This window comes from Canis lupus, chromosome 32 (assembly GCF_003254725.2).
Source record: "Canis lupus dingo isolate Sandy chromosome 32, ASM325472v2, whole genome shotgun sequence".
Taxonomy (NCBI): domain Eukaryota; kingdom Metazoa; phylum Chordata; class Mammalia; order Carnivora; family Canidae; genus Canis; species Canis lupus.
Window position 1 is genome coordinate 38,637,907 of NC_064274.1, and position 13,318 is coordinate 38,651,224.

Here is a 13,318-nt window from a genome sequence, read left to right on the forward strand (position 1 = left end):
AGTGAGACATCAGATACAAGCAGTGCTGCTTTAGGGCCCATCAGAGAACTTACAACATAGATTTGGTAAGAGGATCACCCCCAATCCTACCTCTTCCTCCTCCCCTAGCCACAGAGCCTAGTGTTGCATTGTCACCTTAAGATTCAGGAGGCCACTGGTGTAGGACTGTTGAGCATGCCATATGGTGTCTCCACAGAAGGCACCAGGAGCAGAACCAACAGAAGAAGCTTACCTAGATGAAGGAACCAGAGTAGATGGACACAAACAGATCGGTTACAAGAAAATACAAGACCTCAAACAAGACAGAAATATATAGGGGGGGCTATGAGATGGAGAAGAAGGGACTGGAGAGGGGCTTAATTTCTGCATGAGCAAATGTAGGTCAAGAATCCTAATAATTCAGCATAAATATTAGTATGATTTTATTTCTCCTCATAGCCTGGCATAGTCCCTTCTAGCTATTTCCTTTACAACTATTCTAGGTAATAATGTTTTTTTTTTTAAAGTCACTAGTTATAATTAAAAATATCCACATATGTATTTCTTTAAAAATGATATAATTATGCCCAGGTTTTTACCAGAAGTTTATCTAAATTAATTAGTGTATGGATTTGCTAGGACTGCCATTACAAATTGGATGCCACAACAAATGGATGGCTTAAACAACACAAATTTATTTTCTCATAGTTCTGGAAGCTAAAAGTCCAAGATAAGGTGTTGACAGGGGTGGGTCATCCTGAGGGCTATAGGAAAGAATCTGTTCCATGCTTCTTCCTAACTTCTGGTAGTTTGCTGGCAATCTGTGGCATTTTTTGGTTTGCAGATCTCTGCCCTCATTCACATGGAGTTCTCCCTGTGTCTTTGTTCAAACTTTCCCTTTTTATAAGAATATTAGTCATATTGGAGTAGGGATTCACACCTTATTCCAATATGACCTCATCTTAACTAAATGAATGTGCACCAACCCTACTTCCAAATAAGGTTCCATTCTGAGGTAATGGGAATTAGGACTTCAACATAAAAATGTTGAGGAAGACACAATTTCAAAAATCCAAAATAGTTGAACATGTTTAAAAGCTATTGATGAATTAGAATTCTTGGTTCTAGTGGTGGGGGTGGCAGAGTGCTATCTTTGAAAAGGAGACACTCTAGGATAGTTAAGTTACTGGCTGTTCTTTTGCCCTAGCTATTTCTTAACCTGCGGTGAGGAGAAAAGTGTAACCATGAATTGAAAAAAGTCCCCTTCCCTAGTTATAGTCATCACATTTTTTCAAACCCAAATGAGAGTGCCTGAAATAACACACAGGCTGGCAATTGATAAAATGTACAAAATCAAGGCCAAATAATGTGAGCTTATGACTCCAGAGTTTGTGGCAAACTATTAATGGGAAAGGATTGGTTTTGAAACATGTTTCCAGGTATGGTAGGTGACCAGTCCCCCAAAATGTCCACACCCTAATTCCTGGGATTTGTGAATATGTCATATTTCATGACTCAAGGAATTTTCCAGATGCAATTAGGATTAGAGACCTTTTTTTTATAAATTTATTTTTTATTGGTGTTCAATTTGCCAACATACAGAATAACACCCAGTGCTCATCCCATCAAGTGCCCACCTCAGTGCCTGTCACCCAGTCACCCCCACCCCCTGCCCACCTCCCCTTCCACCACCCCTAGTTTGTTTCCCAGAGTTAGGAGTCTTTCATGTTCTGTCTCCCTTTCTGATATTTCCCACTCATTTTTTCTCCTTTCCCCTTTATTCCCTTTCACTATTTTTTATATTCCCCAAATGAATGAGACCATATAATGTTTATCCTTCTCCGATTGGCTTATTTCACTCAGCATAACACCCTCCAGTTCCATCCATGTCGAAGCAAATGGTGGGTATTTGTCGTTTCCAATGGCTGAGTAATATTAGGATTAGAGACCTTAAATATGTTATCCTGGATTATTCAAGTGAGCCCAATTAAGCAGGGAAATTTTTTTTTGGCTGGAGGTAGTAGAGGTAAACCAGAGGGTAAGGTGAGGGAGATACAAAGTCTGAGAAAGATGCAACCTGCTATAGCTGACTTTTTTTTTTTTTTAAGATTTTTTAAAAAATTCATTTATGAAAGACAAGAGAGAGAGAGAGAGGCAGAGACACAGGCAGAGGGAGGAGCAGGCTCCATGTAGGGAACCCGACGTGGGACTCGATCCGGGGACTCCTGGATCATGCCGGGGTCAAAGGCAGGCGCTAAACCGCTGAGCCACCCCGGGATCCCCCAATAGCTGACTTTGAAGATGAAAGGAGGTGAGAAATGTGAGCGCTTGTAGACATGGAGAATAACCCCTGGCTGACAAACAGCAAGGACAAAGGAACTCAGTCCTGCAACCACAAGGAATGGGAAACTACCAAATGATCTAAGTGAACTCAGAGGTAGATTTTTCCTAAAACTTCCTAGAACCCAGCTAGCTGAACTTTGACTTTGACCTTGTGAAACCAGGACACAGAAATCAGTGGAGCCAACACAGACTTCTGACATACAGAATTGTGATATAATATATTTGTGTTGTTCTGTGCTCCTGCATTCATGGTAGTTCACTATTGCAGCAACATAAAATGAATACACTAGGTGTCAGCAGGTTTCTCTTTTAAAATCAAAATAATATTGGCTTCAGTCTCCTTTCCAGTGCTCTCCCCAAAATTTCTGCGAAGCTTCAGGTCATATAGGTTAATGAGCTTCTGTTTCTATTAAAGAGTCCTGTAAAGCACATGTGCAGTTGAGTTTGCCTTGTGCTGGCCTGCTGGAAAATGAGTGGCCTGAGGTACAATCCAAGTAGGCCCAGAGGAGGCAGTCAAGGTCATTCTAGATCAGCTGACAGCCATCTCATCTCCAGATAACCTGTAAGCAAGCCTAAGCAAGTGCAGAGCTGACCTGCCTGAGCACCGTGTTAGCGCAAGAAGTAAACTCTCATTGTGTGTCATCAAAGTTTTGTGATTATTTGTCACATACATTTTGGTCTTATTAGATAACCCACATTAAGGGAACTTGTGCTCCCTTACTAGTCCCAGCCTTTTCATTCTGCTCTTTCTCATGCCTTAGCCACGCCATTTCTAGACATTTTAGTATTCTTTCTCTTTCTGTTTTTCTATCTCCTACTTATTCCTATTGAAATTAGTTTCCTAGTTTTAAAATAATGGCTTCTTTCAATGTCCTCTTTATCAAAGGCAACTCTGTGCAGTAGTCATCTGGAGAATTAGATGAAGACTCTTCCATAAAGAGTGCATTGTAGCAGGAGGTTAATTCTGAAGATGTTTTGAATGATGTCCCGAAGAGCTGGGGTAACCAGAGAATGGTTCTCCAAAAGGAAGAAGTAATGTCATGATTCCTTAGATTAGACAACATCATTCAAGTTCAGCTATATTCAAGGTCCCCTGCATCTGTCCTTCTGACATTCAGTTCCAAATTACCTTGAAATGTTATGTATATATGTCACAGATTTTCAACAAGATTATAAACTCTTGAAAGTAGGCTTTGTTTCCTGTATCTTCTTGAAAGTATGATATGTTTCTCTGTATATAGTGGACCTGAAATCAGTATGTATTAATAATGATTATGAAGGAAAATAAGAGGCTAAAGGAAGAAGAGAGCTCATGTGAGGAATATCTCTAATTAGTTTCAGCTTCTCTTAACCTTTTTATCTTAATTTGGGAAGATACACTATAGATTTAAAAAGGAATACATACAGGGATGCCTGGGTGGCTCAGGGGTTGAGTGTCTGCCTTTGGATCAGCGCATGATTGTGGGGTCCTGGGATCGATTCCCACATCAGGCTCCCCATAGGGAGCCTGCTTCTCCCTCTGGTTCTCTCTGTGTCTCTTATAAATAAATAAACCAAAAAGGAATACATTCAAATAAAATTTCTTTAAGAAAGCATTCTTAGATTCTTAGTATGGAATGTACAAATCAAATAAATGGATTAGAAATTTGGAGACCTTGAAACTACCTAAGTCAAGAAGCAGGAATCCAGCAGTCACTCACTGATGATGACATTAATGAAGATTGTAAGTCACTGAAATAACCACTAGCTCCATGTGCCTAAGACAGCTTGCTGGAAGGCAGCTATTGTCATAAAAATCATTGCTTAATATTAAATTTGCTTTTAATGACTTCTTGGCAGAATCCTACTTGCAATTATGACACAAAGAAAAATACTTTGTGACAACATGTATTTTTTTTTTAAAGATTTTATTTATTTATTCATGAGAGACACACAGAGAGAGAGGGAGAGGGAGAGGCAGAGAAAGACACAGGCAGAGGGAGAAGCAGGCTCCATGCAGGGAGCCTGATGTGGGACTTGATCCTGGGGCTCTAGGATCATGGCCTGGGCTGAAGGCAGGTGCTAAACCACTGAGCCACCCAGGGATCCCCAACAACATGTATTGATGAAAATATCAAGTCTGAAATTTATTTTATGTAGAATATTTATCCTTTACCTTATACTTGGAATTTCCACTGATTCCTATATTCATTTACAATTTATATGATTTTCCCACACTGTTAATAAAGATTAGCTGTAGATTCAGAGAATCTTAGTTTTAAAGATAACTTTTATCATTTTTCTTAATACAAAAGTAACATATAGTAGTGATCCACATGGCCCATTTTAAATTCCTAGCATCTAAACACAGAAGCTTGGCATTTGCCATTATTAGATACACACAACACAACATCCTGACCTTAATATAATGGCCTTTGAAACCATAAAAAGGTAACATCTAGTTGAGTATCCAAATAGCTGTTGAGGGGTATATCTCAACCTAAAGGTAAAGAAGAGGGATGCATGCATTGTTACCTTTAAAGTCTCAATCTTACCATCCTAACTCCTGATGCTCATGTATTGTTCTTGTGATACCAAATATGGAAGACACAGCCTGGCTACAAATTGATTGCTACTCTTCCCATTGAGAAGTAGAGTCCGGTCCTCCCTCCTAGAATCTGAGCTGGCTTTAAGTGACTTGCTTAACTAGTAGAACATGGTGGAAAACACTTTCTGGGACTTTTGAAGGTAGGTCCTAAAAAGCCTTGCAGCTTTTTTTTTTTTTTTAATTTTTATTTATGATAGTCACACACAGAGAGAGAGAGAGAGGCAGAGACACAGGCAGAGGGAGAATCAGGCTCCATGCACCGGGAGCCCGACGTGGGATTCGATCCCGGGTCTCCAGGATCGCGCCCTGGGCCAAAGGCAGGCGCCAAACCACTGCGCCACCCAGGGATCCCAGCCTTGCAGCTTTTATCGGAGTTTACCAGAACACTGTATGGAAGCTTTGAGTTGCCACATAAGAAATCTGCCTAACCTGAGCCTTCCTTGCTGGAGAAGTCCTTCTGCTGGCAGTCCCAGCTAACCCTCATTTCCAGTGATAGCTTCCTGGATGCCAAGCAGGTAAGTGAAGCAGTGTTGGATTCTTCAGAGCGGTCTGTTAGCCAGTTGATTACCACTAAGTAGCCTCAGTTAGTGCTGTGAGGATCAGAAAGATCACCCTGCCATAGTAAGCCTGAATTCTTAGTCCTTAAATTGAAACTGTAATAGGATGTTGTTTTTTTAAGTCACCAAACTTTGGGAAAGTATGTCAGTTACCTATTCTTGAATAGCAAATCACACCCATATTTAGTGACTTAAAACAGTAACAGCCATTATCTTTCGATGCTTGTGTGGGTTAGGAAGTCAGACAGGGCAGGGTTATCAGGCAGGGTTATCTCTACTTCACAACGTCTAATCTGAGAATACTTGAAAGCTGGTGGTAACTTGATGGCTGAGGGCTTGAGTCATATGGAGACATTTCTCCTGCCATTTCTGGTTGTTGATTCTGACTATTAGGTAAGACTTCAGCTGGACTGTTGGGTGGAACATCAGTGGCTTTGTGGCCTCTCCATATGGCCTCTTTACATAGCCTAGTATGGGCTTCCTCAGAGCTTGGTGCTAGGTTCTAAGAGACATGACTGCTCTATTGCCACTTGTGACCTATTCTTGGAAGTCACATATGATGTAGTCATAAGCCACCTAAATTAAGGGAGGGGAAGATAAATTTCAGGTGACTAAGTCCAGAATGTCCTGGGACTGAGGGGTTTCATAGGGCACAGGACTTTGAGTGCTAAAATCAGAAAAGTTCTAGGAAAGCCAGGATGAATTCATCACCCTACTAAACCCCATGTTCAGTAGGAGTGTTGGAGTCGTATTTAGAGCATGTTGGGTGGGAGAGAGTGTTGGGGCCATCTTTGAAAAATAAATTCTCCCATAGGTGTTTTTCTTTATGCAGGAATGTATAACTGGCATACCAATGAATGTTGCAAGGAAAACAAGCAATTCATAGGAGTGTAAACTCTGTGAGAAAAGAGATTTTGTTATTTTTGTTCATCACTGAGCCTTGAGACCTAGAGTAGTGGTTGGCACATAGTTAATGTTAATAAATATTCATGAAATGACTAAATGAATAAATAGTAAGTCCTATAACATCCTATCCCATAAAATCCAGCCAATACCTGATTTCAGCACACTTTCCTTGCTTACTGATAACCAGAGGACAAATTGCTTTAAATGTTTCTTTAAAATGAAATAGCAGCCTTCAAGGACAGCAGAAATGAGAAAACTAACCAAAACCAATAAACTTCAGAGAATATCACTTCTTCATCATGAGACTAGCCTTTGAATTCTCTTTCTTAGTTTCACTTCAGAGGCAGAATCTCAGATGACCTCAGCGGGGATAAGAAGAGGGTGCTCGGGGTCCTTATATTTTCCTAATTTCTAGAGAGTTCCTGTTGTGACAAGGTCCTATTGGTTAAAAGTTATACTCCTCCTCTCAGTTAGGGGTGGTTAGGAATAATACTGCCTTAGAAAGCGCATAAAAAGAAGAAGGAAGAATAAGACAAATTCTAAAATCAGAACCTAAAGTTTTGATAGAGAAGTAGAAGGTTGGAAAAGTTAGGAGAGGAAGTCCATGCTTAAATCACATTCCTTTAAGGACATGATATAAACCACTGTAGAAAATAAAGGAGGAACAGAATCATTGGGAGGCCATATTAGCAGCTGGCTCTATTCTGTGTTTTTTTCCCTCATCTTTCATATTAAGGAATTAATTGTCCAAGGTTGAAATATGGGGTAACATTATTTAACAACTCCAAATTCTTTTTTTTTTTTTTAGATTTTTATTTATTCATGAGAGACAGAGAGAGACAGAAAGACAGAGAGAGAGAGAGAGAGAGAGAGAGGCAGGGGGAGAAGCAGGCTCCATGCAGGGAGCCCGATGCCGGACTCAATCCTGGGTCTCCAGGATCACACCCTGGGCTGAAGGTGGCGCTAAACCGCTGAGCCACTCCGGCTGCCTAAACAACTCCAGATTCTTGATAGTTTTCAAATAGCACGTTTTTGACAGGAAGACATTGATCTTAAAGAATCAAGTCCTCTTTTGGGAAAAAATGGGAAATGAGATGGAATGATAAGATCAAGATAGCGAATAGAAGAGCTTAAAAATCAGACCAAATGATTTTTTTACTATATTGCAAAAGGGTGACTTTTCTCTATTTTTACCTAGACATTCCAGTGCTTTTATATTATTTCTGTATATTCTCTATAATTGTTAGTTTCTTTATCTGAACTTTGTAAAATAGATTTTAAAAAGGTATAAAAGCCTACTACTAGTCAGTATTCTTCACAATGTTGCTAAAATGAGAGATTAGAAGTTAAATCACATTTCCAAAATAAAATAAGATTAAACTCCATAGAGAAATCCTGTGATTAAGAATAGCATCATTCTGTATAAGCTATAAACTTTACTAAGAGAATTTGTCATGGCATGGGGATAATTCTGGTCTAAATTGTTGACAAATGACAGAAAAAACTCTAATATAGTTACCAAAATGAATTAAAGCCACTTGAAAATAAATCTCTTTAATAGTTTCATGCTATTTAGAAACTTTGGAAAGCTTGGAGTTGTTATGTAATCTCATGTTTCAACTTTGGACAGTATTAATAAATTCCCTATCGTAAAAGATGGGGAAGTGAACACATGGTGTTGCCAACTGCTGAGATGGCCTCTGACACCTCTCCTCCTGGTATTCACACCCCTGTGCCATTCTCTCCCACACTGAATAGGGCTGTCTTATGTGACAAGCTGAACCTATGTGAGATAATAAATGTGTGTTACTTTCAGCAGCTTAATTTTGAGGTAATCTGTTACATAGAAATAATTGATTCATACACCTACACTAATTCCCACTTTCTCATCTGCTTCCAAGTATTTATTACTAATTTGATATTAGTATTTGATAGTAACATCACTAAGATTTATAATCTTATATTTAATTTTGTGACCATAATATCTAATTTTTTAGTCTTAACCATTTTGATGGAAGTATAAAAATTTCAGAGCTTATGAACAGGGCTTTTTCATATGGAATTTTCTCTTCTGAGTACTTAAGGTTTGAATTGTACTTAGTTGGCTGGATTTCAAGTAGGCTTTATTTAAAATAGATGTATTCTGCTCCCAGCTGTACAATAGTTTAAGGCCAATCTAATATTTTCTAACTTGCTTATGAATGGCTTTTTCTGTTTGTTTCCCTTTGTGTGTGTGTGTGTGTGTGTGTGTGTGTATGTGAAATTAACTTCACGAGACATGGGTCATTAGTAATCATTATCAGTTTTTCCTTGGCCATAATGTCTCCATTTATTTTATTATGTTAATACATATTTTTTTGTTCCATATTTTTAGTTTTCTTTTCAAGAGTTCAGGGATAAGAGATCAGTGTTATGTGCAAGGCTACATATTAAAAGCAGGACTGGGGATCCCTGGGTGGCGCAGCGGTTTAGTGCCTGCCTTTGGCCCAGGGCGCGATCCTGGAGACCCGGGATCGAATCCCATGTCGGGCTCCCGGTGCATGGAGCCTGCTTCTCCCTCTGCCTGTGTCTCTGCCTCTCTCTCTCTCTCTCTCTCCGTGTGACTATCATAAAAAAAAAAGCAGGGCTGGATGCCCGGGTGGCTCAGCGGTTTAGCGCCGCCTGCAGCCCAGGGTGTGATCCTGGAGACCCGGATCGAGTCCCATGTTCGGCTCCCTGCATGGAGCCTGCTTCTCCCTCTGCCTGTGTCTCTGCCTCTCTCTCTCTCTCTCTCTCTGTCTCTCATGAATAAATAAATAAAATATTTAAAATTAAAAAACAAACACATAAATAAATAAAAGCAGGGCCTCCAGAGTCAGACTGCTATGATAAGTCTTTGATCATTTATCATCTTGAAGACCTTGTATATGTATTCTAACATTTTTTGTTTCTGGTATGTGTATCACTTTTCTAATCTAAAAAATGAAGCTACTAATATTATCTATCTTTTAAAGATTTGACAATGATAAAATAATGTTAGATAGGTATAAAAAGGATGAGCAAGAGTGTCCTTGTGTTTCCTGTGTTTGATGTTCATTCAGCATCAGTATCTGTAAGTTTCTTTGTTTCTTCAAATTTGTGATATTTTTAGCCCTTATGCAAATAATTTTTCTGTTCCATTCTCTCTTCTACTTCTGGGATGCCCATTATCTATCTATCTATTATCTATCTATCTACCTATATTTTTTAAATGTTTTATTTATTTATTCATGAGAGACAAAGAGAGGAGAAAGGCAGAGACACGGGCAGAGGGAGAAGCAGGCTCATTGCAGGGAGCCTGATGTGGGACTTCATCTCGGGTCTCCAGGATCACACCCTGGGCCGAAGGCAGCACTAAACCACTGAGCCACCCAGGCTGCCCCCCTTTATCTATATTTTAAATCGTTTGCTATTTAGCAGGTCTGTGAGTTTTTGTTCTGTTTTCACAATTTGATATTTTTACATATTTGATAATTACTACTGATCTTTATTCAATTTTATTTACTTGTTCCTCTGTTATCTCTTCTAGGCTTAGGTTATTAAGTTCATCCAGTGAAATTTTTAGTTCAACAATTGTATATTTCAGTTCTAAAGTTTTCGTTTTGGGGATCCCTGGGTGGCGCAGCGGTTTAGCGCCTGCCTGTGGCCCAGGGCGAGATCCTGGAGACCCGGGATGAATCCCACATCGGGCTCCCGGTGCATGGAGCCTGCTTCTCCCTCTGCCTATGTCTCTGCCTCTCTCTCTCTCTCTCTGTGTGTGATTATCATAAATAAATAAAAATTTAAAAAAAATAGTTTTCGTTTTGTTAGTTTTAACTTACGTCTTTGCTGAGCTTTCTTATTATTTTATTCATTGTGAGCATATTTTGTTTTATTTCATTCAGAATAGTTCCAGAAGTTTCCCTGCTAGTTTCAATATCTATTTCATCTCAAGATTGATCTTGTTTAATTTTTTGTTGTTGTTGAAACATCTTCCACTTTATGTGCGGATTTTAATTTTTTTGGTATATTAAGCAATTTTCAATTGGGTTTCAGATACTTATGACTACTAAATTGTGGGGATTTTGGATTCTGTTATTTTTCTCCAGTGAGTTGTTTTTTGTTTTATCAGGCTATTATCTTGGCTGAAATTGACATGTGCACTCTGTTTCTTTGATGGAAACTGTAGTGTCAGTTCTTGTTCTTTCTTTTCTTTTCGTTTTTTCTGCTTTTGCTAATCTCCGTTGATTCTGTGCCACACATGCATGTTTCAGGGGCCAGTAAAAAAGAAATATGGGTAGACAGCATTTAGGATTCAATCTCCAAATGGCTCTTTCCCTTCAGGGGTTTCCCCCACTTTCTTCAGCATTGATGGTAGATATGATTTTAGGTTTCTTGTTCTCTTCCGCAGAAAAATTGTAATCTTCACACTGACACCTATCCTGTGTGTGACATGACAACACTCCTTAGCCTCTTGCTAAAAGCCATGGAAACAGAAATTTTCTTGGTATAGCTCCTCTCTTCCCTTATAGATGTTTACACACTGCAAGGGTCTGTCCACTGCTTATACTCTAGTGCCTTCGAGTAATTGCTTTCTGTATTATGTCTGGATTTTACAGTTATTTTCTGGGGGGGGGAGGTGTCTAGCATGGTATTAACTCTGTACTAGAATCAGAAATCCCTCCCTTATTTAAAAAAAAATGTGTTCCTTTGTTTTAACTGGGCTTTGAGTCAAAGTAATAGTAAGTAGGTGCTTTTTTACTCAACCAGCTCTAACAGTTCCTCCAATTTGGTTTCTTTTAATGAAAGACTGAAACATATCTAGTTTACAGTTCTTTCTCTTTGTAAATCTCTTTATAGCAAACGTAACCATTAAAAGACAAGGTTGTTTTTGTTGAGCTTGTATTTAAAAACATAGTCTTTCCACTATAATATGTTTCAAAGCACAACTCCAAGAAGGGGTGAAGAGTTGTATAATGAGGCTGAATGAGGCTACTTGTTAAGTGGGTAACATTGGGTAAATTGCTTAATTGTGTGCTTTAGTTCGTCTGTGTATTTGGACAAAAATATCTACTCCAAAGGATAGTGTTGAGGATTTAATGAGGTGATGAATGTAAAGTCTCTATAAAAGAGTAAGAAATAAGGGGTGCCTGGGTGGCTCAGTTGGTGGTTTCTGCTTTCCACTCAGGTCATGATCCCAGGGTCCTGAGATCCAGTCCCACAAGCCCCGTGTCCAGCTGCCGCCTCAGCGGGGAGCCTGCTCCCCCCTCTGCCTGCTATTCCCCCTGCTTATGCTCTCTCTGTCAAATAAAAAATAAGCTCTTAAAAAAAGTGTAAGAAATAAGAAAATATTGATTTTTTTTCTCCTGTTGAATTCCACATTTCACATCATATCTGGACTTTCTTAATTACTTGTAATCTGTCCTTTTTTTTTTATAATCCATACTCTTTATGGTTATTTGAGAATTTAGTTTATATTTCCCATTATGTTTTAAGTTCCCCAGAGAGATTTTGCTTATTTGTGTTTCTCTTGGTGCCATCAACAAACTAGCAATATTCCATGAGTATTTGCAGAATTAAATCTGTTTTCCTGAGCTGCTGTTTCATCAACATTATGGCAGCTTCCTCAGTAGAGATTGTAAAACTCAATATCTGCTCTTAAAATGCATGAGAAACTCTTAGTTACAATGACTTTTCCATTCCTTTGCTCCTTTTCAGGTGTTTGAAAATAAACGTAAAGACTTGACTTGATCCTTTGAGATTCAGAAAGCATGCACAGTAAGTTTTATCCCTGAACTCATAATGGCGAAAGTCGCTCCATCTTCTTCTTCTTCTTCTTTTTTTTTTTTTTGGAATTAAAAAAGGAATTTGTTTATTGAGGGTAAGAGGATGCAACAAACAATATAAAAATCAAAAGCTTATCTGGCTTTCTTTTACTGACTTTTCTTTCTCTGCTTCTCAAATGGGGGTTGGATTTTATTTGTACATTTTCTGAGGGTCCTGATCTGCTCATGGAATCCTTTATACAGGGGAAAGCTGTGGGACAGATTCCTTGAGACCCTTCGGGACACCTCACTCCAGGCGGAGTGTTGCTCAATGGTGCCTATTTCTTGCCCTTCTGCTTCATGTGTATTACAAAATAGTCATTGCATGGGATGGTGAGCCCAGCAAGTAGGGAAAAGAAGATCTGGAAGCCCACTTTGCTATCTCGGCACTGGTCGAGGTCCTTCATTATTTTGTCCACGGCTAGAGGGTCTTTTTGATTTTCCAAAAATCCTGGGAATTCCTTTTCCACGAGTACCCTCAGGTCTTCCTTTGTCAAGTATCCTTTCTCCCCAGCAAATTTGTGAAACATGAACATCATGGTTTCCATGGCATGTTCCATTTGAGACGACATCTTGCTGAGATCTGTTGAAACCTTGGCGTGAGGCGCAGCGGGGACGCTCAGCTGGCGGGGACCCTTGACCAGTCGTCTCTCCATCTTATAACTTCAAATGTAGGAGGACTTGAAAATGTCATCAAAGCACTTCTTTTTCTTTAATCAAATATCTTATATGATTGACTAGACGGTGTGACTATAAAGTCATAATTTTTTATTGCACAGTTATGTTTATTTATGTATAGGAATGTTTATTTTCTGCTTCAGTGTGTAGTAGCTATTTTTTGGTCTGCCCCATACAAAATGTGCCTTACTCTATTTTTTTTAATAAATTTATTTTTTATTGGTGTTCAATTTGTCAACATACAGAACAACACCCAGTGCTCATCCCGTCAAGTGCCCAGCTCAGTGCCTGCCACCCAATCACCCCCAACCCCTGCCCACCTCCCCTTCCACCACCCCTAGTGGGTTTCCCAGTGTTAGGAGTCTTCCATGTTCCGTCTCCCTTTCTGATATTTTCCACTTATTTTTTCTCCTTTCCCCTTTATTCCCTTTCACTATTTTTTATAT

The 13,318-nt window shown here is 39.2% G+C and overlaps 1 protein-coding gene and 1 long non-coding RNA gene across 2 annotated transcripts in view; one reads left to right on the plus strand and one right to left on the minus strand.

Annotated features, from left to right (window-relative positions):
* The first annotated feature begins 5,087 nt into the window (after positions 1-5,087).
* The window catches only part of LOC112671727 (uncharacterized), a 38,761-nt gene continuing 30,530 nt past the window's right edge, over positions 5,088-13,318 (plus strand). The window contains exons 1-2 of the long non-coding RNA XR_004811451.2: positions 5,088-5,424; positions 12,088-12,147. This is a non-coding gene — a long non-coding RNA (uncharacterized LOC112671727). The remainder of the gene's footprint in view (positions 5,425-12,087; positions 12,148-13,318) is intronic.
* LOC112671725 (protein S100-A10-like) lies at positions 12,192-12,774 on the minus strand. Its single transcript, XM_035709784.2, has one exon. The coding sequence runs from the start codon at positions 12,764-12,766 to the stop codon at positions 12,473-12,475; it is 294 nt and encodes a 97-aa protein (XP_035565677.1). The 5' UTR covers positions 12,767-12,774; the 3' UTR covers positions 12,192-12,472.

Coding starts and splice junctions, on each gene's coding strand:
- LOC112671725 (XM_035709784.2), bottom strand. CDS start 12,766: ATGTCGTCTCAAATGGAACATGCCATGGAAACCATGATGTTCATGTTT.